At 36.8% G+C, this 27,666-nt stretch overlaps 2 protein-coding genes and 1 long non-coding RNA gene across 6 annotated transcripts in view; all 3 read left to right on the top strand.

The window, feature by feature from the left end:
• LOC127516285 (uncharacterized) overlaps positions 1–27,666 on the top strand; it is a 212,599-nt gene that overhangs the window by 18,760 nt on the left and 166,173 nt on the right. The gene's annotated exons all lie outside the window — the stretch shown is intronic.
• LOC127516293 (uncharacterized) lies at positions 524–2,331 on the top strand. Its single transcript, XR_007930963.1, has 2 exons — positions 524–902; positions 1,515–2,331. It is a non-coding gene; the product is annotated as an uncharacterized LOC127516293 (long non-coding RNA).
• LOC127516275 (uncharacterized) overlaps positions 20,246–27,666 on the top strand; it is a 40,798-nt gene continuing 33,377 nt past the window's right edge. The window contains exon 1 of the mRNA XM_051900745.1: positions 20,246–21,440. Within this exon, the coding sequence (XP_051756705.1) occupies positions 20,650–21,440 (791 nt within the window). The 5' untranslated portion in view covers positions 20,246–20,649. The remainder of the gene's footprint in view (positions 21,441–27,666) is intronic.

The following is a 27,666-nucleotide window of genomic DNA, read 5'->3' as shown; positions in this document are numbered from 1 at the left end:
ATACACACATATAAATGATACTTTAGGTTAAATTCAGGCAAAATCATTTCCACCGTAGGGCATCAGATTATTATCCCGATAGAGTAGACTTCTAGGAAGAATATTTGAATTCAATTAAAACTTTAAAGAATGGATTTAAACAACCTTGTAATTTTTTAAAATATCATATTTAAGAACATATTTGTGCTTTGAAATAAATTTAATACAGAAGCATTCACTCTGGAAAGGAGTTAGCGGTCTTAACGTATGCTGTGACAGAAGCTCAACTGTCTGACTCCACCCTCCCATCTCTCATTCACACTAGAGTTTACTCCTAGGAGGATCTGGGAGTGTTTTGTTTATAATACAACTTAAACTATTTACTTTTTATCATCAAGAACTGCTTCTTCAACTCTCTGAAAATGTAAGGCGTTTTCATATTTATAATTATTTATTTATTTAGCTAAAACGAAACTATGTTTAATTTGTTTAAATATTTTTTAGCATCATGTTTGATGTTACACATTTATTTAGAATCATTTCATTTAAAATAGAGATAAGAACCAGCCTGAGATTTTACAGGTTCTCTCTCTGAAAATGCTTGGTGATTTTTCTTAAGGAATTATTGAAAATGTTGCACAATGTGTGAGACCCCAACATTTTATACATACACTGATAAATAAAAATATACTTTAGGTTTTAAGTCAGATAATCAGTCTTCTAGGAAGATTTGACTTGAGACTTTTTAAAAGATGTAATTTAAACTTTTAAATGTATGCTTTGAAATAAAAGTTAGCACAGACAAAACAATGTTTCATCACCCCCCTCTGTCTCAGGTTTCACAGCACGGTTGCATGAAGTTACTTGGAGAGAGAGATATTTTTAGACTTCAACTTTATTCATGTTAAGGACATCAAAAAAAAGTAAGGAGTGTTTTTTTCCCCTGCTCTCTGAAAAAACATGAGTTGTTTTATAAATAAATGTTTAATACTGTTTTAGAAGCATGTTTAATTTTATACAATTTATTTATAAACTTTTAAAAGAAGTGAATGTTATTCAATGAACTTTTTGAAAAATACTAAATATACTAAACACCATTTATAGTAATCAACTGTTTGAATTACTGTGATGTTGGAGTTTAGGGATAAGTGATAAAAAATAGTCATGTCAATGGAAGGTCTCCACAAAAACATGGACATGTCCACAAAAACCTCTTATGCTTTGACAAAGTTAAAATGAAAATTCAACTACTTGATGAACATAATTTTGTGTGTTTTATATTTCATAAGCATTTGTAAACCAATTTCATTCAAAAATCATTGCACGAGGAAATCTTTTCCTGACTTTATTGTGATGTTTTAAAGTTTTCTGTGAATATTGTAAATACGATTTAAACTTATTACTGTTTTATGGCTCATTCTTTTTTTAAAGCTTATGACTCAACCGATTTATTATTTCATAAAATATACCATGTTTATTCTTTTGTTATTTTGATCCAACTGTTTCTAGACTCGTGTTGCTTATCGTTTGCACAGACAGAGAGATGAGAGCATCATAAAATGACCACAAGCAAGCTGGAATGCGGATGCCATCACATCACACCCTCAAATATGGCGTGTCAGAGTTCAAAAAGCCTTAAAATCATCCGTCTGCCATTTGATCACCCAGAAGATGTCCAGAGGTTCACAGGGCACCATCGCTATTCAAAATATGTGGACAAAGGTCATATCGGGCCCCGGAGGATCACCAACAATGTCAAAGGTCATTGGGGTGATACTACGGTCAACCATGGTAGGGGGATGGGAAAACTTCGTGGGTGGTCCGTGGGGGAGGGGAACGTCGTGGGTGGTCCCAAGGGTCACAGAGGTCAGAAAGGTCAAAGGTCGCGATCCATCATTTTGACAGAAGGTGCAGCATATAACTACTACTGTTTTTTAAATATTTTTGTTATAGCAAATATATGGTTGTGCAAATGAACTAACATCATTCAATCACACTTTTAACTAACCTGATTTAAAAAAAACAATCTCCTTATTTTTTGCATTCATTATTTTTCTGTAACTCTGACTGCATGTGCTGAAAAAAATGAGAAATAATATTTTATAAAAACCTTTAAAATTGCCAGAGAAGGAAGGTAACACCAGTGACAAAAAAAAAAAAAAAAAAAAAAAAAAAATCTGTCATTTATACACATAAATAAGCTGTCATTTATGTGTATTCATAAAGTCAAAGGGTAATCAAATAATGTGGTCTAAGTTTAAATGTTAGAAAAAGAAATACATTTTAAGACATCTTGCCGTACCAAAAGTGGACGTTTGAGAAATGAGAAAGAATGAGAAAGAGAGTGCTGGCGCTGCAGCCATACAACAGATGGCGATCATCAGCGCAAACACAAGACGAGACGAGATAAAGACATCAAAACAAGGCAATACAGTTCATCATTAAGAAGATTTTTGTTATATATATTTTATATATATATTTTACTTTTTTGTTATTTTTTTAACAACTGCCAGCACCATAAATCTCAACTGTCAATAACGGACGCGTTCAGCGGTTGCCATGGAGATCATTTATCCTGCTGATATTAAAGGAGATCAAAGAAAAATGTTCAAACAGTCACTGTTACATGAACACCCTGAATCTCTTTATGTTGATATGACATCTCAAGAAAAGAGGACAAATCTGATTTTCTATACAGAGAGGAACCACATTTGGAAAAGTGCTATTAGTAACTTCTTCCCATACACTAAGAAGAGGGGAATCTGTAAAGGCTGTCAGATCAGTGTTTTTGAATCAGCTGGCCACTCCTCACAGATCCAAACCATCAATCTGTACAACACTGGAATGGTCTTAATTCAAAGGAATGAAGCTAGTGTCCAAGCTTTTGAAAAATCATTTCCCCTTTTAAAACAGACAGTCGAGAAGGAAACAGCTTGCACCATTGAGGAGGAATCTGAAGAGGAGAATGGACTGATGGCCTACTCTCCTGCTCCATTTGATGAACTGATGATCGAGCAGGACACACAGATCCAGTTATCTCCGCTGTCTCCCTGAGAAAATGGCTCTTCTAGAGATGGAGCTGTCAGAATTAAAACAGCTCATTCTTAGCTGCCCAAATGAACTTACTATCAAAAATCTTCAGGCCGAAATAAAGGATTTGCACAACATCAACATGAAGATTAAGGCTGAAATGTCAAAAATGAAAGAGGACTCAATACAGAGAGAAAGAAAATGAGAGAAACATCCAAGAGTTAAAAGAAAAGCTGGAAGAGCAGACTGCGATGTGTTTACAGCTTAAAAACAAGGAAAGTGAATCTCCCAACAACAACTTCAGCACTGAAAGTGATTCACAACCCCATCATGAAGTGATGTCACACAGCTCTTCACCTCTAGACACAGTGAATGTCCATGTGAAGGACCTCACTCACACACAGCCACTCTCCCACAGAACACCAGTGGTTCTTCTGATGGACTCAATTGGGAAAAACATAGAACCAGACAAACTGTTCCCCAAACAGTGAGTTCTAGCGCTCCACTGCAGAAAAACAGAACGTGCTCATGAACTGCTCACTAAAGAGGAACTCGGCAGTCCGCAATGCATTATCATCCATTCAGGCACGAACGATCTCCACAGTCTAAATGAAGGCACAGCCAAGGCTATGTATGAGATGGCAAAGAAAGCCTCACAGACATTCCCCGCTACACGTGTGCTGATCTCCACTCTGCTTCCACGGCTCAACGTCCCTCCCTTTGTGATTGATCAGATCAATGAAGAGGTCTGTCACATCTGTTCCTGCCTGCCCAATGTGCACTTAGTCCATCATAGTTCTATGGCATGACCATGATGGTCCCCACCTGAATCAGGATGGAGTCAGGATTTTTGCCAAAGCTATCAAGGATGTTGCCCTTGGACGCTTCCCAACTGGCTATAGACAAAAAAAAAAAAAAATATCAGATGAGAATGCAGCAGTTTGATCCATCTGGACCTTCACCTCACTCGACTCACCACGACTTTACGATGGTCTCACAGACAACAAGAGAGACAACCCTACGCTGAAGCCCCACCCCAGCGCCATCCAACCGGGCCGCCCCAGCAGACACCGACCTACGCCCAGGTAGTGGCACGACAGCAGCCGCCCTCATCATCCGCTCATGAACTCTCCTCCAGTGATGTGGGGGAAATTAAATGACTGCTAAGTCTCCTGTGCAACAAAATGTTTAACTGAAACACACAAAATCTATTTAAACCACAGCTGATGAAATAATCTTTAGAATTGTTTAATTAACATTCACAACACAATGATTATTATTATTCTATTTGTTTATTTATTTAAATAATTATTCACAAAGATTTATTTTCAACTTCTTTAATAACCTACCTAGAAGAAATAACCAGGATACTGGAGTTAATAGACATGAGAAGGAGATAGCTCACCTTTGTCAAACTTTAGGTCTTTATACCCTGAATGGTAGAATCAAAGAAGATTCCTGTGGACACTTTACCTATGGCTCAAATCTTGGGAACAGTGTTGTAGATTATGCCATATCAAATATAATCCCCTCCTATTTCAATGCATTTACCATCAAAGCTCAGTCACCCTTGTCTGATCACAGCCAGATCAATGTTTCCATTAAGGGTGAAAACATCAAATCAAGAGAAACACACAAAAAGCCAATTCATCTATATAAACTTAACACATCATATAGATGGACTCATAGCACTGCTGAAACATATATTAACGTGTTAAAGTCAAATGAAATAGTCAATTCCATAACATTGTTTAGCAATTTAACATTTGATAATAATCGGAAGGGAACATTTTTGAAAATATAGCAAAAAAAGCTAATTTAAATAAAATGACACCATGTAAACAAAAAAAGCACTAAACAAAAACCTTCTGAAAAATGGATTGACCATGACTGTAAAACAATTAGACAAGAGCTACGATTCATTTCAAATCAAAAACACAAAGATCCAGTCAACACTGAGTTGCACTTAAAACACTCAGAACTTCTGAAACAATACAAAAACACACTAAGACAGAAGAAACTGGATTATTATAACAACACGCTTCAAAAGACTGAAAACACAATTGATCAGGGCCAGTTCTGGAGCATGTGGAACAGTTTGAACACTACAAAGCCACAAGAACCAGCCATACAAGATGGTCAAATTTGGAAAGATTATTTTGAGAACCTCTATAGCCATCAAACTGACCCCAATAATAAATCCCAACCAATTAAAAGTCCTTGAAAAATTGAACGCTCGAGTCATGCATCAAAAACAACCAAAATCCACTAGATTATTCAATAACCCAACAAGAACTTAGTGGAAAACTGAAATCTCTCAAATTTAATAAATCCGTTGGCCCTGACAAAATAAAAAATGAGATGCTAAATAACAGCTCTCCTGAACTTCAGAATGCATTGCTCAAACTCTTTAACTTGATTCTGAATTCAGGTGTTTTTCCAGAGGTCTGGAATACAGGGCTCATTTCTCCCATCTTTAAAAGTGGAGACAAAACAGACCCTAATAACTACAGAGGAATCTGTGTAACCAGCAATTTAGGAAAAGTATTTTGTTGTATAATTAACTCTCGGATTTCATCTTTCTTAAAGCAGCACAATGTCATCAGCAAATCTCAAATTGTCTTCCTCCCTAAACGTCGAACCACTGATCATATTCACACACTACACACATTAATAAACAAACATGTACACCAAAAGAAAGACGGAAAAATATTTCAAGAAAGCTTTTGACTCCATTTGGCATAAAGGATTGTTTTATAAAATCATTCAAAGTGGTATTGGGGGTAAAATATACAACTTAATTAAAAACATGTATAACCAAATTAAATGTGCAGTAAAAATTGGTCAACAGAGAACAGAATAGTTTTCCCAAGAGCAAGGGGTCAGACAAGGCTGCTGCCTCAGCCCAACTTTATTTAACATTTATATGAATGAATTGGCAGATCTACTGGACCAATCAGAAAGTCCAGGACTACAACTATTTGACACAGAAGTCAAATATTTACTGTATGTAGACTAGAGCCCTGCATTTCTGCCTGAGCCCGACGGGCCCCGACTTATTTACGGCCCCAGCTTCGGGCCGATTTTTTTTACGTCATAGCTCAGAGGCGGACTGGGCCTCGGGCCTGTTTTAGGCTTCTCCTCCTTTTAATACTTTAGACATCCAATTAAAACAAACCATGAGAAGCTGATGATGGTAAAACAAACATATGCATAGCTGCGCTGGCAGAAACATTATGAGACCATAGCTGCATCTCATTTCGGAGGCTGCGTGCGCGCGTCCTCATGTTTAGTGTAGCAGCGTGCCTTCAGCACAGCAGCTGGAAGAGCGAAAAAGGAGGGCTGAAACTGGATTAAAATTAGGGATGTTCATTTCGGTGTGACCCATTAAAAATACCAAAATGTTATTTTCAAGGCTTTAGTTTTATACACACGCAAATACAGCACATAAAACAACAGAATATGAGTATTCACACTTCACGCACCTGCAGCACTTGGATGGAGAATTTGCGCCGGAGCCTTGCACACATACACAACATAGCCTATCAGTTCTCGCATTTTGAACTTGACATCGCAGCCTGTTTATTATCAAAATAAAATACAGTCAATCAAAGTTACACTGCTCAATATATATATATATATATATATAGGCTAGTCTGTACAATCTGTGGCATTCAGCGCTATAGCTACTATCGCCTCACTTGCAAAGCACATGTGAAGGATGTATTGTTGGAACGTGAGCGAAGTACAAAGCCTATAATTTACATAATAAATAATAATTTAGCATTCAAATACGAATATGGAAACATCTGTATTTGTGCCGAATTGGAGAGGTAGGCGACATGTTCTTTTATTTTTTGTTATGGTTCTGTTCTGAATAGGCTACCATTTATAGGATTTGTTGTCTATAGCTACAGTATGTTTATAGTTTGTTTTCTTTTTAAACAGTCAATTGTGAGCATCCCTAATTAAAACTTTCCAATGCGGATGTCGTGTTTTTTCTCCACGATTCTCTTTCTCTATATGAGAGTGTTCTTCTGGCTGTAGCATGTTGTCTCGTTTTTCGTTTGAAAATGACCATGTTCTGTGGTGAAGCTTTGATTTTTGATGCATAGCTGTGGTCTAAGTTAAGACAACCTGTAAGTTTTTTTTTTTAAGCCAGTTTTGTTTTTGTTTTTTTGTTTTTCCGCACGCTGTTGCGAGCAGCAGAGCAGCCCCCCTCAGCTTGTAAAAAAGTAGCTTTTTTACTGTGGTAGTGCTAATAAACCTTTAAACTAACATTGTGATATGTTTATATTAGTGTTTTATATCTATGGCTTTTATTGTAGGTAAAACAAGTGTTGATTTGAGAGTCTAAATCGATCAAACGTGCTCAACTCACTGTCGGCCGCTGCGGTCGTCACTTTAAGAAACAAACTTTAATTTAAACAAAGAAGTGCTCCAAACATTTTTCTAAATTAACTTAATAAAGAAATGAAAAGGAACTACTTTGCAATTAAAAACAAAACTGAACATTTTAATGGCTGCAACAAAGGCTGCGTTATGGGTAGGATAAAAAAAAAAAAAAAAGGGCTCCAGTCGGGTTCAGGCCGAAAATTCTGACAAGCTGTCGGACACGGGCCGGGCAGGGCCTGAGCGTCTCAGGCCAGGGCCGGGCTAGGGTCTATATTTGTGGCCCGTGCAGGACTCTACTGCAGATGACTTACTAATTCTATCTAAAACGCCGAAAGGTCTCCAGAATAACCTAGACATTTCAAACTAAATACTGCCATGACTGGGCCTTAGAAGTCAACATCCAAAAAACTAAAATGATGATATTTCAGAAAAAAAACCAGAAATCTGGAACATAAACATGCATTTACTGTAAACAACACCACTCTTCAGCACTCTTTACAACATAATTATCTTGGTTTGGTTTTAACACCCACTGGAAATTTCAATTTGGCTATTAAAACATTACTTATAAAAGCCCGCAGAGCAATGCATGCCATACGAATTAGATTATTCAAAATAAACATTCCAATCAGAATTTGGACAAGGATTTTTGATAGTGTGATACTGCCTATTGTCTTATATGGAAGTGAGGTCTGGGGTCCAACGAGTAACTACAGCCATAAGGTTTGAGACAAACATCCTTTAGAAAGTCTACATGTAGAGTTCTGTAGAAGCATCCTTCATGTCCACAGAAACACATCTAATAACGCCTGTAGGGCGGAACTAGGCCGTCTTCCCCTCAATTTAATGATTAAAAAAAAGAGCTTTAAAGTTCTGGATACACTTAAAATCTAGTCCTGAAGACACTCTTCATTTTAAAGCACTAAAAACACAAGAACTGAGTGCTCAGAAAAGTCATCTTTGTGCAAAGGTGTCAGAACTGACAAACAAAATGTTCAAAATCACTGCCCCTGAAAAACCTGCAAGAATGAAAGAAATCATGAGTAAAGAGAAAGAGACATCCATGCAGCATTGGAAAGAACAAACCAAAAAGCAAAGTCGTCTCCAATGTTATCTTAGACTAAACAGAGAGTACAATCTGGCTGACTATCTCACCTCAGTCAGGAATACAACACACAGGAATTGATTAACCAAGTACAGACTTAGTGACCACCAGCTGGCCATAGAAAGAGGGCGACATAAGACATGGTTACCTAAAGAAGAACGAGTCTGTAATGAATGTAGATCAGGGGCAGTTGAAACAGAGGCACACATCCTTCTCCACTGTGATAAATACACAACCTTAAGAGAACCGTACTGTCAAATACAGCATATTATCCCTGACTTCCAGTCACTCCATGAAACTGACAAACTGAAAATGTTACTTGAAGGACCTTCTTCCTCTTTAGTAGCACACCATATTTATAATTGCCACAAACTAAGAGGTACTGAGTGAACACATCCATATTATAATACTATTAATATGTGTATAAATATATATATGAATGCATTTTATATATGTTCTTGTTTGTTTTTTTCTTTCCTGTTTGTTTTTGTTTTGCTTTATGCAATGCTTTGGCAATACCTACCTAAATATGTCATGCCAATAAAGCAATATGAATTGAAGAGAGAGAGAGAGAGAGAGAGAGAGAGAGAGAGAGAGAGAGAGAGAGAGAGAGAGAGAGAGAGAGAGAGAGAGAGAGAGAGAGAGAGAGAGAGAGAGAGAGAGAGAGAGAGAGAGAGAGAGAGAGATTTTTTGAGAATTCACAAAGCTTTTATTTACAAAAATTCATTGTTACAATTTCTTAGCCTCCAAAAAAAATAAAAAAAATAAAATAAAATAGTTAACTCAATGCAAATTAATAAAGTGTAAAAATTAATTCATCTTCAAAAATGGCACATAAAGCATCATTACAGCACAAAATATTTTCAAAAGAAAACAGATTATCAGTACATTTATCAATTAAAAATCAATTAAAAATCAATTAAAATTCTAGATTGCACCAAGTTAAAAAAACAACACAAAAAAACAACACGACAGTGTTTTGTATTATATCCTCTTCAATTTTCTTTCTCCTGCTCAAATAGATGGTTATTTTTTCTTGTCCCACCACAAAATTAAGCAGTTGACACACACATTTTTTCTTTAAAACATATTTGCATCCTAAAATGAAAATCTCTTGTGAGAAAACCTCATTGCAATTTTTAAAAACATCTTCTAAAACAGAGGTTCTATGACAGTTTACAAATGCATGAAAAATAGTCTCTCTATCATAACAAAAAGGACACTTATCAGTACTTCCAGGATTTAAAACAGAAGTAAAATCATTTACTGCAATAACACCATGAACAATTCTCCATTGTAAATCCCCTGTCTTTTTGATCAACACGGTTTGTAAAAAGTTCTCCATTCTGTTTTTTTGTCTTCATTCAAATGAAAAAAAAAAATAAAAATAAATAAATCACGCCAAGGTGTATCTATCCTGTTGTTCAACTTTTTCTTGTTAAAAACAATTAAACAATATTTATAAAAAAAACTTTGTCACAAGAAAAAAAAAAAAATCAACACTTAAAGAACTTAAAGAAAGAAGAATAAATCCAGCACACCCATCCAACTTGAGCAAAAATTAAACCTGGAAAAAAATCTTCCAAGTCTGGATTACACAGTCCGTTATTATGGTCCAATAACAATAGTCTCTCTTGATCACTTAGAGCAGATTCCCATCTCCGAAGAAGTTGTTACAACATGAGTAGAACTGATTCCAAGACGTTGAGATATTGCTTCTTTGTTTTTAAAATCAAGTCCAGCTACTGCCAGTAAACGGCCAAGAGTCACCATCTTGTTATCAATAAGTGCTTTGTTTAGTCCGGGAAGAAAAAAATTGTTAAGTCCAATGTCTTACCGTGGCTTATAGGTTCTTCTAGTAGCCAGTGAAGAGATTTTGAGTCCTCCACTTTTTGAAAAGTGCAAAGATTCCACACTTTAAAAACACTCTTATAAAAAAAACAGGTAACATAGGAAAATTAAATTTCAGTGGATCCATCAAAAAAAATTGTCCTGCCTAGATTAAAATTACCCAACTTATTCAGAATCACTCTTGCCACAGCATTCCAGTTAAAAACATCTGAAACAGTTAAAAGTCTTTGAACAAATTGTAATCTAAAAGCAGCTATTTTACTTTGCAGATGTATCAGTCCCTGACCACCTTCTACTTTAGGCAAAAATAAAACACTTTGCGGGATCCAATGTAGCTTATCCCAAAAAAAGTCCACTAGCAGTGCTCGTAATTTCGTTAACAAAGTTAACGGGGGATCCAAAACAGCAAACCTGTGCCACAGCAAAGAGGCCACTAAATTATTAGCAATTAAAACTCGCCCTCTAAATGACATTTTTGGAACCAGCCATTTCCATTTTTCAAGTCTACCTTTAGCTTTCTCGATTACACCCTCCCAGTTCTTTTGTGTAACCTCTTCATCCCCAATTAAAACTCCTAAATATTTAAAACCTATTTTTCCCCACTCCAAGTGGTTTATCATTTTTCCAATCCCCTATTAAAAAAAAGCTTCACTTTTTTTCCAGTTTATGTTAGCAGAAGAGATTTTTTTAAAAAGTTTTCAACAAATTTAACAAAGCCTGAATATCACTTTGTCCATTAATACGGTCACATCATCTGCATAGGCCGACAGTATAAATTTATTCTTACATTCTGGTAAAATTACACCTTGAAGCTTGCACCTTATCTGTTGTAACAAAGGCTCAATTGCTAAAGAGTGTAACATACCAGATAATGCACAACCCTGTCTTATGCCTCTAGAAACTTTAAAAGGAGTACATAAACCATCATTGACCTTTAAAATACTCTCCACATCACTATAAAGGACTTTAATGAAGTTAATAAAACTCTCACTAAAGCCAAATGCATTTAAAACCTTCCATAAAAAACAATGTTCTACCCGATCAAAGGCTTTTTCTTGATCTAACGAAATAAAACCACAATTTAGGTTTAACATCTTGGAGATTTTGATAAGATCATGAATAAAAGCAATGTTGTCAAATATAGATCTACCTGGGACACAGTAGGTTTGATCAGGATGAATAACACTATCCATTACATTAGCCAATCTGTTAGCTAAGACCTTTGATAAAAGCTTATAGTCGCTGCAGAGTAAAGAAACTGGACGCCAACATCTTATGTCTCTCCTTTTTTCGGTAAAAGGGTCAGCACAGCTCTTCGTCAACTTTGAGGCAGTTTACCCCTTGCTAGACTGGTATTCAACACTTCTAGGAGATCTTTTCCTATCGTTGACCAAAAAGATTTATAAAAGTCCACTGGTATACCATCAATGCCTGGTGTCTGGAAAGAAGCACTTCCTTGAAGTGCTTTTTGTAGCTCACTCATACTCAGAGGGCCAGAAATTCCAACGCTGATGCTTTCAGGCACCTGAGGTAAGTTTTTAAAGAAAAACTCACCCTCATTTTCTCTCTCTACAGCAACATCGCTTTTATATAAATTTTCATAAAAACCAACTGCCCTTTGGCAAATATCCGAAAGATCTGTCAAAAGAATACCAGTGTCAGATCGTAAAGCATGAATAGTTCTACTTTGACCGTTCTTTTTTTCCAAATTAAAAAATAATTTTTTTGAAGCATCCATTTGATTCATACTCTGGAATCTCGACCTGACCAATGCCCCCTGTGTCCTAGAACCAAGCAGATCAGCCAGTTGTGTTTTTTTATCTAAAAGTAAATCTAAGAAACCTCTTGTACGAGTTTTAAAATATCATCCTCCAAGACACTCATTCTAAAATGATTCTCTGTAGTGACTAGTAACTAGTAAACTCGAGTAAACTGTAAACAAAGCTGCTTAATTTGGGCTTTTCCTACATCCCACCATTGTTGTATAGAGTTATAAAAAGCTTTCTTAGTTTTGAATTCCAGATTCTTTTAAAAGTCTACCTTTTACTATTTCTTCTACTTGAAAAGAAAGTGGGTTAAAATCTTTCGCAAAAAGAACAGCTACTCCACCACTAAGTGAAGTATTTTGACTTAAAAACGAAAAACCACTCCACTCTCTAGCCCAATCAGAAGCATTATTTAGATCACTATGAGTTTCCTGCAGCATCACCACATCTAAATTATGTTGTTTCACAAATTCATAAATTTCCATTCTTTTCTTAAAATCTCATGCCCCATTAATATTCAAGGAAGCAATATTAATGTCATTCATTTTTAAAAGAAAAGAGGAGAAGAAAAAAAACAAGCAAAACCTGCTAAAAACATAACTAGGAACCCATAACATGTCACTTTAGGTTTTTTAGCTATTTTCATTTACAAGATCTGGGTTTAGAATTCTTACAATTTTCTTCAGCCTATACATTTTCTTGTTTGTGAATAAGCTTTCCGCCATGAACAATTTGGTTTTGTCAACAAATTGTTTGATATCTGGAAAATATTCACAGACACATACTCCTCTCTTATTCTTCGTTGCTTTGAGGAAGAGTTTAATATATTCTACCTCATAGTCACGACTGAATGAATCTCTTTGAGAAAAACTGAAACTTGAATCTGAAGATTCATTGCCACTTTCCATCTCTTCTTTGTCATCATCATCAACCACATTTGTTTTTTTCTGCTTAACACTTTGAACTTCACTTGAACTTTTCCTTTTAATTGGAACTTTGAACTCAGTTTTATCTGATTCTAAATCAACATCATCACAAGGTTCAAATCCTTCACTCACTACAGCAGTAGCTTCCAACCCACCTTCCTGCAAAGACACTACTGGTGCAGTGGCATCTGAAACTACATCCTTAGCCTCAGAAACATTACCATTGTTCTCCACAACAGCCCGATTCTTCACACTCAAAATGGGAGCATTAGAGGTCCCAGCTTCAACCCTTTCCTCACCATCACTATTAGTCTCTCTCATAGTTTGCTCATCAGTTAACAGATGATCCTCTTTATTCCTTTCAGGACAGGCTCGAATTAGATGGCCTACCCCACCACAGCCAAAGCATTTCATCTTATCAGCTGTGGCATAGAAAACATAGTCAAAGTTGTCAATCTTAATATTAAAAGTCGAATCAAGTTCTTCACGGTCTTTCAAAATCATGTAGACAAATCTTCTAAAAGAAACTACATGTTTTAGCAGTGGTGAAGCAGTACCAATGAGGATTTTCTTAATCGGTGAAACCAGCTTTCCATAACTGGACAAGATCTTAACTAATGTATCATCAGTAACAAAGGGTGGAATATTAGACAATGTCACCTTTTTTAAGGGTGTTGAAAGCAGAAGAACAGATGTGAAGAGATTATTTACAACAATTCCCTTCTCCACTAACTCATTTGCCTTTTCCACCGAATTAAAAAAAAAAAAAAAAAAAAAAAAAAACACAACAGCACTATTCATTTTAGACGCTGACAAAATACTGTTGTGCCCAACAACATCTCCCATTGCCATACAACAATCTTCAACACTCAAAGCGGACACCACTTTAACACCATGACGCCGTGTGAGATTCTTTAGAAACCCAGCTCGTGAGTCCACCATGGCCACACAAGGGGAAAACCCCCACGCAACCCAAAATCAAACAAAGCAATCAAAAAAAAAGAAAAAATAATAATTCAAAATATAAATAAAAAAGGAGGAAAAAAACTCACTCAGAGAAATACGCTCCGCACTCACGCCGCTCCACTCCAAACACTCACACCGGAAATGAGAGAGAGAGAGAGAGAGAGAGAGAGAGAGAGAGAGAGAGAGAGAGAGAGAGAGAGAGAGAGAGAGAGAGAGAGAGAGAGAGAGAGAGAGAGAGATTATAATTCTTCAATTTTTACATTTCAAAACTCCTACATTACTATTCAAACAACATATATAAACCCACAGATGTATTGTAAACATCGTTTACAATACATAAAACTTTTACTTAAACTTAAACTAAAACGTTTACCTAAAACTTTCAGCCCTTCCCTACCCCAATCAAATAACTTAAATAAACACTTTCTTCCTCATCAAAAATCCATACTTTAACCCTCCAATGAACACTTTATCTGAAAAATCCTCGTTAAATTCCCTAAACCATTCTTTAAGAAGGTTAAAAAGACTTTGTAGTCTTGCACATCTTAAAAACAAATGTTCCAAATCCTCATCTTCCCCACAGAACCTACATTCCCCACCCACTGCCGGATTCAAGTGTGCCACATGTCTGTCTGTAGCTACTGCCCTGTGAATAATCCTCCACTGTAGATCAGCTGTTCACTTCTCCACCGGAGGCTTATACAGGGCTCTCCACCGGTCCCTCACGAGAAAGTCTGGAGTCAACCGTCCTGGCCACCCAGAGGCTTTTACTAACTTGAGTGATTCTTGATGTATGATCTTTACTGTGGTATGATATATGGCCTTCTTTGATGTAGACTCAAAAAGTTCTATTTGAGGAACCTCAAAAGACAAAATTGAACCAGTGTCCGCACCCTCCAGATCTACCTTACTTGTGGGCGCTATTTTTATCTTTGGGAATCCATTCTCATTATTTTCCTTTCTTGCAATGATATCTCTGTAGTTGCTTGGTATTACATTAAAAATCTCTTCCATCAGCTTTGCTGTAAGTCTTAATGACCGTAATCCTGTCACCTCTTTGAGGGTCTTTGCTGATCTCTATCCATTATTGTCCAAGAGGTGCCCCAGTTTTACAATATTATTCCTTAGTAAGCATGTTTGTATACTGACAGAAGATAACATCCTTGTCTGTATCACTGGATTAAAAAACAAGGGTTCTTCAGTGACCCAGTGTGCTTGAGGATCAGTGTCCCCCTCTACTTTAAAACCAGTTCTCCAGACCTGCAACATAGACCTGTAAAACGGTGTAAGCTCAAACAAGCTCACTTCCTCTAGTTTTATTAATAATAAATGTTTGTCCAATCCCAGTCCTCCTGCTTTCTGTAGCAACGCACAAGCAGTTTGGGCCCAAGTCAAGTCCTTATGGTACAGGAGTCTCTGTGCTGCTTGTATCCTAAAAGCACAGATATGACTCCTCACATCCACTAAACCCTGTCCTCCTTCCTGGACAGGTAGATACTGCCCACTCCAGAAGAAGTCCACTAATGCTCTCTGTATACGGCAGATCAGTTCATCAGGTGGCTCCATGACCATCATCCTGTGCCACAGTGTAGAGGCAGTTATTAACAACCAAAACTTGCCCCTTATACGACATCTGTGGTAATAGCCATTTCCATTTAGACAATCTGGCAATTACTTTCTCCAGCATTCCCTCCCAATTCTTTATCTGAAAATGATTATTCCCTAGTTATACACCTAAAACTTTCAGCCCTTCCCTACCCCATTTCAACCCACCAGGAAGCTGTGGAGGTCCTTTTCCCACCCACTGTCCAATAATAAAACCCTCACTTTTTCCCCAGTTTAATCTAACTGAGGATGCCTTTTCATATTGTTCAATGTTCTTAGTTAAAACTGTAACATCATCCTGGCCTGTAATAAAAACGGTAACATCATCAGCGTAAGCCGATACAGACACCATAGAACTTATGTCTCCATTTGGAATTAAGACTCCATTAAGATTTCTCCTTAACCTGCACAAAAGAGGTTCAATGACAATGCTATACAGCTGTCCTGAAAGTGGACAGCCTTGCCTAATTCCTCTAAAAACATGTATTGATGCACTTAAACCACCACCAGCTTTTACAAGAAGAAATGCATTTGAATACAACAACTGAATATATGAAATAAATGTCACCAAAACCAAAATGCTGTAAAACATTATAGAGATACCCATGGTCAACTCTATCAAATGCTTTCTCCTGATCTAAAGAAATAACACCAATTTCATAATTATTTAACTGACTAATTTCAATAACATCAGGTAATAAGAAAATATTATCCATTATAGACCTTTCAGGAATGCAGTATGTCTGTTCCTTCTGCACTAATAAACATAGATAACACTTTAGTCTGTTAGCTAAACAATGAGAATATTTTGTAGTCAACACACAATAATGACACCGGTCTCCAATTTTTTTTTTTTTTTATTTTTTTTTTTTTAGAAGTCCTAGATCTCTTTTTTTTGGTGGTAATAAAAGTACTGCCCTACTACAACTAATATCACGGAGTAGATCAACAGCGCTTTCAGAGTTAGTTTTCAGAAGGATATATTTGTGAATAGAAATCCACAGCCAACTTCCTTATTTCCATAGGATCTGTTGTTATAGAACCATCATGACGGCGAAGATGATACATTTGCTTCTGTGTTGTACTTTTTTTTTTTTCAAGATTAAAAAAGAATGTGCTTGGAGTGTCCATATCTTTAATAGAGCAAAATCTTGCCCTTATTAGCGCTGTCTTTACTTGTTCTTGTAGAAAAGTCCCAAGCTCTTTTTCCTTTGTAGAACATCATCATGCACAAGTTCATTATTATTAAAAATGTCCTGTTCTAAAAGTTCAATGTCTCTTTGTAGCCTTTTCAGTTTCCTTCACCACTGATCCAATATGAGATGAATAATTGACAAAAAATCCTTATGTTAATTTTACCCACATCCCACTACTGATCGAGATTCTCAAATGACTCTTTCCTCATTTCCCAGTTCTTCCAGAAAAAGCCAAATGAATCACAAAAATTAACATCTTGTAGTAATTTAGCATTAAAATGCCAGTAATAAGTGGATTTTGACATATTTAAATTAAAATCAAAAATAACCATGTGATGGTCTGAAAAACCATTAGGTAAAAGCATTCAACACCCGATTATTCCATATTTTACCCAAATAAAATCTATCTAATCTTGCACCACTGACTCTATTATCAGTTACTTTAAGCCAGGTATATTGTCTAACTCTTTTATTGATCATTCTCCACACATCTAGTAATTCAAATTCATTCAATACTTTTGTCAACACCATGCTTGATTGACTATATGGCTCTTCACCATTTCTGTCAATTGTAAAATTTGTGGTGCAATTCCAATCTCCGCCCAAAACAATACATACATTACTATCAAGTGTCTGAATTATCCTTCTCATTTTCATAAAAAAATCCATCCTTTCAGACCCATCATTTGGGGCATAAACATTCATGAACACAAATTCCCTTCCTCCAACCTCAATCTTAGTTAACAAAAATCTACCTTTGATAAACTCATCTACAGTTAAAATATTAACATTTATATTTTTAGAAAATAAAATCGCTACTCCTGCGCTATTATTTGTCCCATGACTTAAAGTGAGCTTCCCTTCCCACCACATACTCCATTCATTTTCATTATCAGCATTAGTATGGGTTTCTTGCATAAAAAAAAAAAAAAAAAAAAAAAAAAAGCTACATCAACCCGGTTAATTAAAAAAAAAAAAAAAAAAAAAAGCTCTAAGACCATTACTAACTTATTCTTGTCTCTACCTCCATTTATAATTAAGGAGCTCACCCTTAAAAGCCCCATAAAAAAAAGAGGAAATAAAAGAGACAGGACAGGTACAAACGTAACTCAAAGTTTAGAAATCATCATGTGCAATTTGTTCATTTTACTTTTTTTTTTTTTCCAAAGCATGCCTTTTATCCTTCTTTAAGTTAACTTGTTACCATTTTCTTCAGACGGAATATCTTTTTTTTTTTTTTTTTTTTTTACTTAAGGCCTAGTAACTAACAGTTTTCTGCAACAACATCACTGACCCAATGAATTTTTCTGTATCTGGAAAAAAAATCCTTAACCTTCACTAATTTTCCAAACGTTGCATCCAAAAAGTTATTAATTTCCTGCAATGTGTACGTATCATCCAAAACCCGTGAACCTATCTCAGAAATATCAGAGATTGAATCATCATCTCCTATCTCTTTCTCCTCAGACATTTCAACACATTCAGATGTCCCTGCCATTTCATCATCTGCACTTCCATTAACCTCAGCCTTTTTACTTTGTTTAGACAAACCAGATTTTTCAACTTTCTCAACCTCAATGTCATCACCATCATAATTAACAACATCATCAATGTGAATAGCACTTTGAGCTTGACCGCCACTCGACTCTCCAGCGTGAGACTGTGGTGCAGTATCATATCCATTTCCTACATCAGCAGCATCACTGGGGTCTGCAACCTCCTCATTGTTCTGAGCTTTATGTGGTCACACCATCCTTTTATGTCCCACATCTCCACACTCAAAACACTTCATATTTCCAGAGTTTGCATAAACCATGTACGCCTTTCCTTCATGCCATACCCTGAAAGAAACATCCAATTCTGGCTCATTCAAAAACATGAACGCCTGCCTCCTAAACGACATAACATGCTTTAATGCTACATTTCTACAGCGAAGTGGAACCATTTTAATTGCGCTAACAAACTTTCCATAACGAACTAACCCTCGCTCAATCTCATCATTATGAATGAATGGGGGCACGTTCGAGATAGTTATACGTGTCGTCGGCGTAACCAGCGGGGAAACATTAATAAAATAAAATCGCCACTTACCACAATTCCGCTGACAACGAGACGGTTTGCTAACTCTTCCACCTTTACAAAAATCACAACTGCCTTGTTCATCCTCGAGGCCGAAGAAATATTTTCAAAGCCGGTCTGCTCTACGACCGCCACTACCACGTCTTCCACCTCCACACCTGGCGCAGGAACACACCTAATTCCATTACGCAGAGACACAGGTGTCGGTGGCTCTCCCCCGTTTGGGAACGACGCCATTTCAACACCGTCCCTAAAACTTACAGATAACTCAGCTTAACCTAATTTCAAAAATCAACTGTTATAACCCAAATTTTAAAGATGAAAAATAAGGAAAAAATAAATGGCAGTCACCCTCTCCCCTTACTAATCCCCCCACACACCCAAACGCTCCCAGCATGCACCGAGAGAGAGAGAGAGAGAGACTTTGAAAGCCACTTTAATTACTAAAATTTAAAAACATCATATATGGAATTGCATAAACAGAGGGGGAAACAACAACAACAAAACTATATTTTTCATATGCATACTCAATATTCATACATACACGTAAGCCTACACAACGTACTTTTAAACATATGTGTTTAAAGATCCATCACATTCAACTTCACAAATACATTGATTTATTCCCCATATGTTGTTAAAAGATTCCAATCTTCAACCAGATTATAAAAGTCATATTCTATTTAATCTTTAATCTTGATTTTATTAAACCCTTTAAAATTAACACAGCATCAACTGACCCACACCATGAAGTTTACTTTTTCATGACAACCATATTGCCATTTTGGCTTGCCCAAACAAAAAACTGATTAAAACATGAAATTGTTTTCTATTCCAGCTATATTTAGGTCCATAAATAAAAGACATAGGAAATTCTGCCCCCATAGTCTGACACCATTCTTCCATTTGAGAAAACAATGGTTGTAGTCTCATACATTGAGAAAATAAATGAAAAATGGTTTTAGTTTTTCCACAAAAAGGACACTCATTCCCTATCTGTGGATCAAGGTGTGCTCTGTATCTGTTTGTAGCTATTATACTATGCACAATCCTCCACTGAAGGTCTCCAAACCTTTTCCCAATAGGGGGTTTGTACAGGGTCCTCCAGCTACCTTTAGGGGAAGCCTCTGATCCAAATTCCTCCTGCCATTTTGATTCTTTAAGTCCTTCCAAAGAATGAAGATGTGATGCCTTTATACACGAGACATACAGTGCTTTGCATTAGAGCTGAAACATGACAAACTGGGGCCCAGGTCAGGAAGCAGACAGACTGGCTAAACAGACCGTCTGCTAGCTGCCTCACGTTACAGAAGTCAGATAATTCCCAACACATAGAAACTTTTACACCTAGATATTATCAAATAGAGACTGTGTCTGTACCCCGAATTAGTAAAAACAAAAAACTTCCAAACCCATTTAATGGTAAAAATTTAATTGATGTTCAACAAATAAAAAATAGAGATAATAATGCTAAACAAACGATAAAACTTGGGTTGTTAAATATTAGATCCCTTTCTTCAAAATCACTTATTGTTAATGATATTATCAAAGATAATAATCTAGATGTGCTGTGTTTGACAGAAACTTGGCTAAAACCGGACGATTACATTACTTTAAATAAGTCTAGTCCTCAAGGTTATCATTATCGACACAATGCTCGTCAGAAAGGCAAAGGGGGAGGTGTTGCTGTAATCTATAGTAATATTTACAGTATTAGTCAAAAGTCTTTCAAATATAATTCCTTCGAAACTATGGTACTTTACGTAACATTATGTAAGTTGACATTTGTGCTGGCTACTGTATACAGGCCACCAGGACACAATACAGACTTTATCAAAGAATTTGCTGACTTTCTATCAGAGTTAGTACTAGCTGCAGATAAAGTCCTTGTTGTTGGTGATTTTAATATCCATGTAGATAATAAAAAAGACGCATTAGGATTGGCATTTGCAGATATTCTAAACTCTATTGGTGTTAGACAACATGTGTCAGGACCCACTCATTGTCGTAATCATACTTTAGATCTAATATTGTCACATGGAATCGATATCGATGCTGTTGAAATTCTGCAGCAGAGTGACGACATCTCAGATCATTATCTAGTCTCGTGTATACTACATTTAGTCAAGGCGGCTAAACTGCCTCCATGCCATAAATATGGTAGAACCATCATTTCTACCACTAAAGATTGCTTTATAAATAATCTTCCTGATCATTTTCATCGCCTTAGCATACCAGACAGCTTAGAAGACCTCGATGTTGCAACAGAAACTATTGCCTCTGTCTTTTCCAGCACATTAGACTCAGTTGCTCCTTTGCGTTTAAAAAAGATTAAGGAAATTAATCCAATGCCATGGTACAATGAGCACACTCGGGCCCTAAAGTTAGCAGCCAGAAAAATGGAGCGCAGCTGGAAGAAATCAAAACTAGAAGTATTTCGTATTTCGTGGAGAGAGAGAATGATTGAGTACAGAAAGGCCTTAAAATCTGCTAGATCTGCCTATTTTTCAAAACTCTTAGAAGAAAATAAACACAACCCTAGGTATTTATTTGATACAGTGGCTAAATTAACAATAAATAAATTTCAACTTCTGATGTTTCCAAAGAGCACAGCAGTAATGACTTTATGAACTTCTTTACTTGCAAGATTGATAATATTAGAGAAAAAATAATAACCATGCAACCGTCTACTACAGTATCATGTCAGATAGTGCATTGTAGTGTCCCTAAGGAAAAATTCAATTCATTTACTGCTTTAGGAGAGGAAGAATTGTCTAAACTTGTTAAATCATCAAAATCAACAACATGTATGTTAGACCCTATACCGACTAAGCTATTGAAAGAAATGCTTCCAGAGGTCATAGATCCTCTTTTTAATATCATCAATTCATCTTTATCACTAGGATACATACCAAAAACTTTTAAGCTGGCTATTATTAAACCTCTTATTAAAAAACAACAACTTGATCCTAGAGAGTTAGTCAATTACAGGCCGATCTCAAATCTCACTTTTCTGTCAAAAATACTAGAAAAGGCAGTATCATCACAACTATGTTCTTTTAGAAAGAAATAGTATCTGTGAGGATTTCCAGTCAGGATTTAGACCGTACCATAGTACTGAGACTGCTCTCATTAGAGTTACTAATGATTTGCTCTTATCATCAGATCGTGGTTGTATCTCTCTATTAGTGTTACTGGATCTTAGTGCTGCATTTGACACTATTGATCACAATATTCTTTTAAATAGACTCGAAAATTATGTTGGCATTAGTGGAATTGCATTGTCATGGTTCAAATCATACTTATCTGACCGTTATCAGTTTGTAGTAGTAAACGAAGACATGTCATATCGATCACAAGTTCAATATGGAGTACCACAAGGCTCAGTACTAGGACCGTTGCTGTTCACTCTGTACATGCTACCCTTGGGAGATATCATTAGGAAGCATGGCGTTAGTTTTCACTGTTACGCTGATGATACTCAGCTCTATATTTCTTCGCGCCCTGACAAAACTTACCAATTCACAAAATTAACGGAATGCATAGCTGATATAAAAAATTGGATGACCAGTAATTTCCTACTACTAAATTCAGAAAAACACAGAGATTCTAATTTTTGGACCAAAAAGTTCTTCACGTAATAACCTAGAATATTGTCTAACACTTGATGGCTGCTCTGTTAAGTCTTCGTCGTCAGTTAGGAACCTGGGTGTACTCTTTGATACCAATCTTTCATTTGAAGGCCATGTTACTAGCATCTGTAAAACCGCATTCTTCCATCTTAAAAATATATCTAAACTACGACATATGCTCTCAATGAAAAATGCAGAACAGTTAGTTCATGCGTTCATGACCTCAAGGCTAGATTACTGTAACGCTCTACTGGGTGGTTGTTCTGCTCGCCTGATAAATAAACTACAGCTCGTACAAAATGCAGAAGAATGCTAGAGTTGTTACTAGAACTAGGAAGTATGACCATATTAGCCCAGTTCTGTCAACACTGCATTGGCTTCCTGTTAAACATCGTATAGATTTTAAAATCTTGATAATTACTTACAAAGCACTAAATGGTTTAGCTCCCCAGTACCTGAGCGAGCTCCTAATTCATTATAGTCCTTCACGTCTATTGCGATCTCAGAACTCAGGCCAGTTGATAATACCTAGAATATCAAAATCAACTGCAGGCGGTAGATCCTTCTCCTATTTGGCACCTAAACTCTGGAACAATCTTCCTAGCATTGTTCGGGAAGCAGACACACACTGTCAGTTTAAATCTAGACTAAAAACGCATCTCTTTAACCTGGCATACACATAACACATTACCAATTTATATTTTCAAATCCGTTAAAGGATTATTAGGCTGCATAAATTAGGTCAGCCGGAGCCGGGAACACTTCCTATAACACCTCATGTACTCGTTACATCAGAAGAAGAATGGCATCTACGCTAATATTAGTCTTTCTGTTTGTCCCGAGGTTCACCGTAGTCAACCGGATCCGGGCCGTATCCAGGTGAGACCAAGGACCTGCACCTTGACACGACCACAACGCAGCCCTGACGTATCAGCAGAGATTGAGTCAACTAGATCATCCACTGTGAGGGCCTCATCGACACGACAGCCACGACACAGTTCCTTAACAACCGTCCATACCGGCGTGATCCTCAATACGATCCTCAATTGGATGGAACTGGAATAAATACTTTTAATGTTGCGATCCTATTGGACTTATATTAGCAACCTGAATTGTAACAAAGCACTGTTGGCCAGAGGAGAACTGGCCCCCCGACTAAGCCTGGTTTCTCCCAAGGTTTTTTTCTCCATTTTAACACCAATTTGCCACTTGTCTGCCACCTGATGTCACCTGATGGAGTTTGGGTTCCTTGCCGCTGTCGCCTCTGGCTTGCTTAGTTGGGGACACTTGACTTGACATTTGATATTCAACAGTGCTTTGATCTGCCTGCATTGACACTATTCTTTAAGAGCTGCTGTGCAGCCAAATAATGTACCAGTTATCAATGTAAAGCTGCTTTGACACAATGTACATGTAAAAAGCGCTATATAAATAAAGGTGACTTGACTTGACATAAAAGAAGTTCAAGTTGAGGAGTTTTAAAAGTAAGCAGACTCCCTTCTTGTTCTGAAAATTCTTCAACAGCAATTTTAATTTTTAGCTCTGGGAAAGAGGATTCCTCATCATCCATTTTTTCCAATGCAGATGTATAGTCCATTGGTAAACAATCAAATAAACCTTTCAATAATCTTTGTGTTAGTCGGATTGACCTCACACTGTTACAACACAGAAGGGTCGGAGACAGGAGATCACAGACAGGGATGTTTATTGATACCAGCAGAGTATAACAGCAGTGCAGGTGAGTATGTAGTAACGTAAAGGTGATAAACTGGAGTGAAGATAAGTGATACTGTCCTTTTGTGGTTGCAGACGTGAAGATCTTGAATGGCGTTGGAATGGATGAACGTAGAACACGGAGAACACTCACACACGGACTGGAGATCACACAAGGAGAACAGGAGACGCTGGAGACAGGTAAGTAGTTTGGTAGGAGTCCTTGAGGTAAGCATACAGGTAGGTTTAGATGCAAATGAGACCGGACAATGTGGTTGTGAGTGTGAGTGCTCTTTATGCTGGTGTTGATGAGGTGGTGATGAGTTGCAGGTGCCGGTGATCAGAACTCAGGAGAAGTGGTGCGCTGTGATTGGTGGATGGTGGAGCCTGGCGTGTCTGTGACACACACCCATCTTAGTAGCCAGGCTCTCTGCAGACATCCATCCTTCTGTTGTAACTAAGTATCTGATTTTGATAATTCCTGCATTCCTCAAAGCATTCCTCACATATTGGGACTTCAATATTTCCAAGTCCATTGCAGGATTATACACCAAAGGTTCTTCTTTTACCTAAAGTCCTTCAGCTCCATTTGGCTTCCTTGAAATACTAAAAACTCTCCATGCTTTCAACGTTGAGTAATAAAAAGGTGTCAAACCAGACAAGTCCAAGCTTTGGTTATCCATAACAAAAAGATGACGGTCTAGCCCCATCTTCTCCACTTTTTTCAATAGGGCACAGGCTACCTCAGACCAGCTTATGTTCTCTCCGTAAAGAAGTCTTTTGGCTGTCTGAAGTCTGAAAGCCATTAGCTTACTTTTAATGTCCAACAATCCTTGGCCTCCTTCTTGTCTTGGTAAAAACAAAACTGGAGCTTTAAAGGGTTAGTTCACCCAAAAATGAAAATAATGTCATTTATTACTCACCCTCATGCCGTTCCACACCCGTAAGACCTTCGTTAATCTTCGGAACACAAATTAAGATATTTTTGTTGAAATCCGATGGCTCAGTGAGGCCTCCATCACCAGCAATGACATTTCCTCTCCCAAGATCCATAAATGTACTAAAAGCATATTTAAATCAGTTCATGTGAGTACAGTGGTTCAATATTAATATTATAAAGCCACAAGAATATTTTTGATGCGCCAAGAAAAACAAAATAAAGACTTATATAGTGATGGCCGATTTCAAAACACTGCGTCAGGAAGCTTCGGAGCGTTATGAATCAGCATATTGAATCATGATTTGGATCCCGTGTCAAACCGCCAAACTGCTAAAATCACGTGACTTTGGCGCTTCGACACGCTGATTCATAATGCTCTGAAGCTTCCTGACGCAGTGTTTTGAAATCGGCCATCACTATATAAGTCGTTATTTTGTTTTTCTTGGCGCATCAAAAAAATTCTCGTCGCTTTATAATATTAATATTGAACCAATGTGGAGGCCTCACTGAGCCATCGGATTTCAAAAAAATATCTTAATTTGTGTTCCGAAGATGAACGAAGGTCTTATGGGTGTGGAACGGCATGAGGGTGAGTAATAAATTACATTATTTTCATTTTTGGGTGAACTAACCCTTTAAGCCAATGTTGACCAGACCAGAAAAAAATGTATTAATTCTTTTTGGATAACTTTTACCATTTCTTCAGGAGGTTCTAAAATGGTCATCTTATGCCATAAAGAGGCAGCAACAAGATTGTTGCAAACAAGTATAACTGGGGTAGCAACTTTTGCAAGCGAGAAAACCGAGCACACACTTTCTCCACCAGGCCTTCCCAATGCTGTCTTCTGTAGTCTTTTCTTCTTAAAAACACCCCTAAATATTTAAAACCAGAACTTTTCCACTGCAATCTACCTGGTAGCAAAGGTTTTTTATTATCTTCACCACACCACAATGTATCATTTTTTTCTCAATTTACTTTACCAGATGCAGCTTTGTTATAACACTCTAAAGTTCTTTCCAGTACTTGAACATCTTTATCATTTCTTATAATTACTGTAATATTATAAAGACTTTAATATTAACATTTGACTTTGGATCAATCTGTAAGCCCATTAAATCTCTCCTCAATTTACAAAGAAGAGGCTCAATGGCTAAAACATAAAGCTGTCCCGAGAGTGGACAGCCTTGTCTTATTCCATTTTCCACCTTAACAGGGACACTAAGACCGCCTGCCATTTTTATCATACATGTTGCATCCTTATAAAGTAATTTTACCTATCATTTCTCAGATGTGCGTATGTGAGATTCATAGAATGAACGTACACACAGAAAACAAGCGTACGCCTCTCTTTCAGATGTGAAATATATAAATCGCAAATAATCTTGAACTTGTGCTCAACTGAATGGTTTCAGTTCTCCCCATTGTAAAAAACACCTAATTAATGTCATTTACATATAAAAGATCACCAGTCATCATCGAAATTGTTTAATTTAGAATGGCGAACTGCAAGAATAGCTTAGATTTCAAAACACCTGCGGTAATCTGACAAGGAAAAGTGTGTACGTCTGTTCAGACCCTGATGTGTCGCTATAAGCACTTTTCCACGTTTTTATACATATGAGCGTGGATTTAAGCGTATGCACACTCTAAGATCAAATCTGTGCATATGCACAGATGCTTTATAAATGTTTTAAGGGCACTGTAATTAGACCCATGTGTCCATACGTTTTGTCTGTGTCAGTGTGTCCCCTCACAGAACTTAAAATATACACTGCCCGGCCAAAAAAAAGGTTGTTGTTTGGATTTTAATAGGTAAATACTTGAGAACCTATGAATGGATCATTATTACAGTGATTATTATGTTTCTAGCATGTTATATGTTTGGCAACGGTTCTTTTAACCATAACAGATGGAGTGTGTAGCTTTTTATTTCTTAAACAACCATGTTGGAATATGTATCATGGCCATATTCCAGGATGACACTGCCAATATTCATCAGGGTTAAAATTGTGAAAGAATGGTTCACAGACCACAAAAAATCATTTTCACACATGAATGGGCACTTCTGAGTCCTGACTTTAACCTCAGTGTAAGTCTTTGGGATGTGCTGGAGTAGACTTTACAGAGTGCTCACCTCTTGCATTGTCAATACAAGAACTTGACCAAAAATGTATGCACCTCCTGATGGAAATGGCATCAGAACATTTATTTCCATCAAGAGGTTAGTCTTACATTGAGGTTAAAGTTAGGACTCAGTAGTGCCCATTCATGTGTGAAAATGATTCTTTGTGCTCTCTGAACCATTCTTTAACCCTCATGAATATTGGCATTGTCATCTTGGAATATGGCCATGATACATATTCCAACATGGTTGTTTAAGAAATGAAAAGCTACACACTCCATCTGTTAGAGTTAATATATATTATATATTAAGTTTATACAATATATTTAAATAGTTAAAGGGATAGTTCACCCAAAAATG

This window comes from Ctenopharyngodon idella, chromosome 7 (genome assembly GCF_019924925.1).
Source record: "Ctenopharyngodon idella isolate HZGC_01 chromosome 7, HZGC01, whole genome shotgun sequence".
Taxonomy (NCBI): Eukaryota; Metazoa; Chordata; class Actinopteri; order Cypriniformes; family Xenocyprididae; genus Ctenopharyngodon; species Ctenopharyngodon idella.
This window is presented reverse-complemented; position numbering and strand designations above follow the sequence as displayed.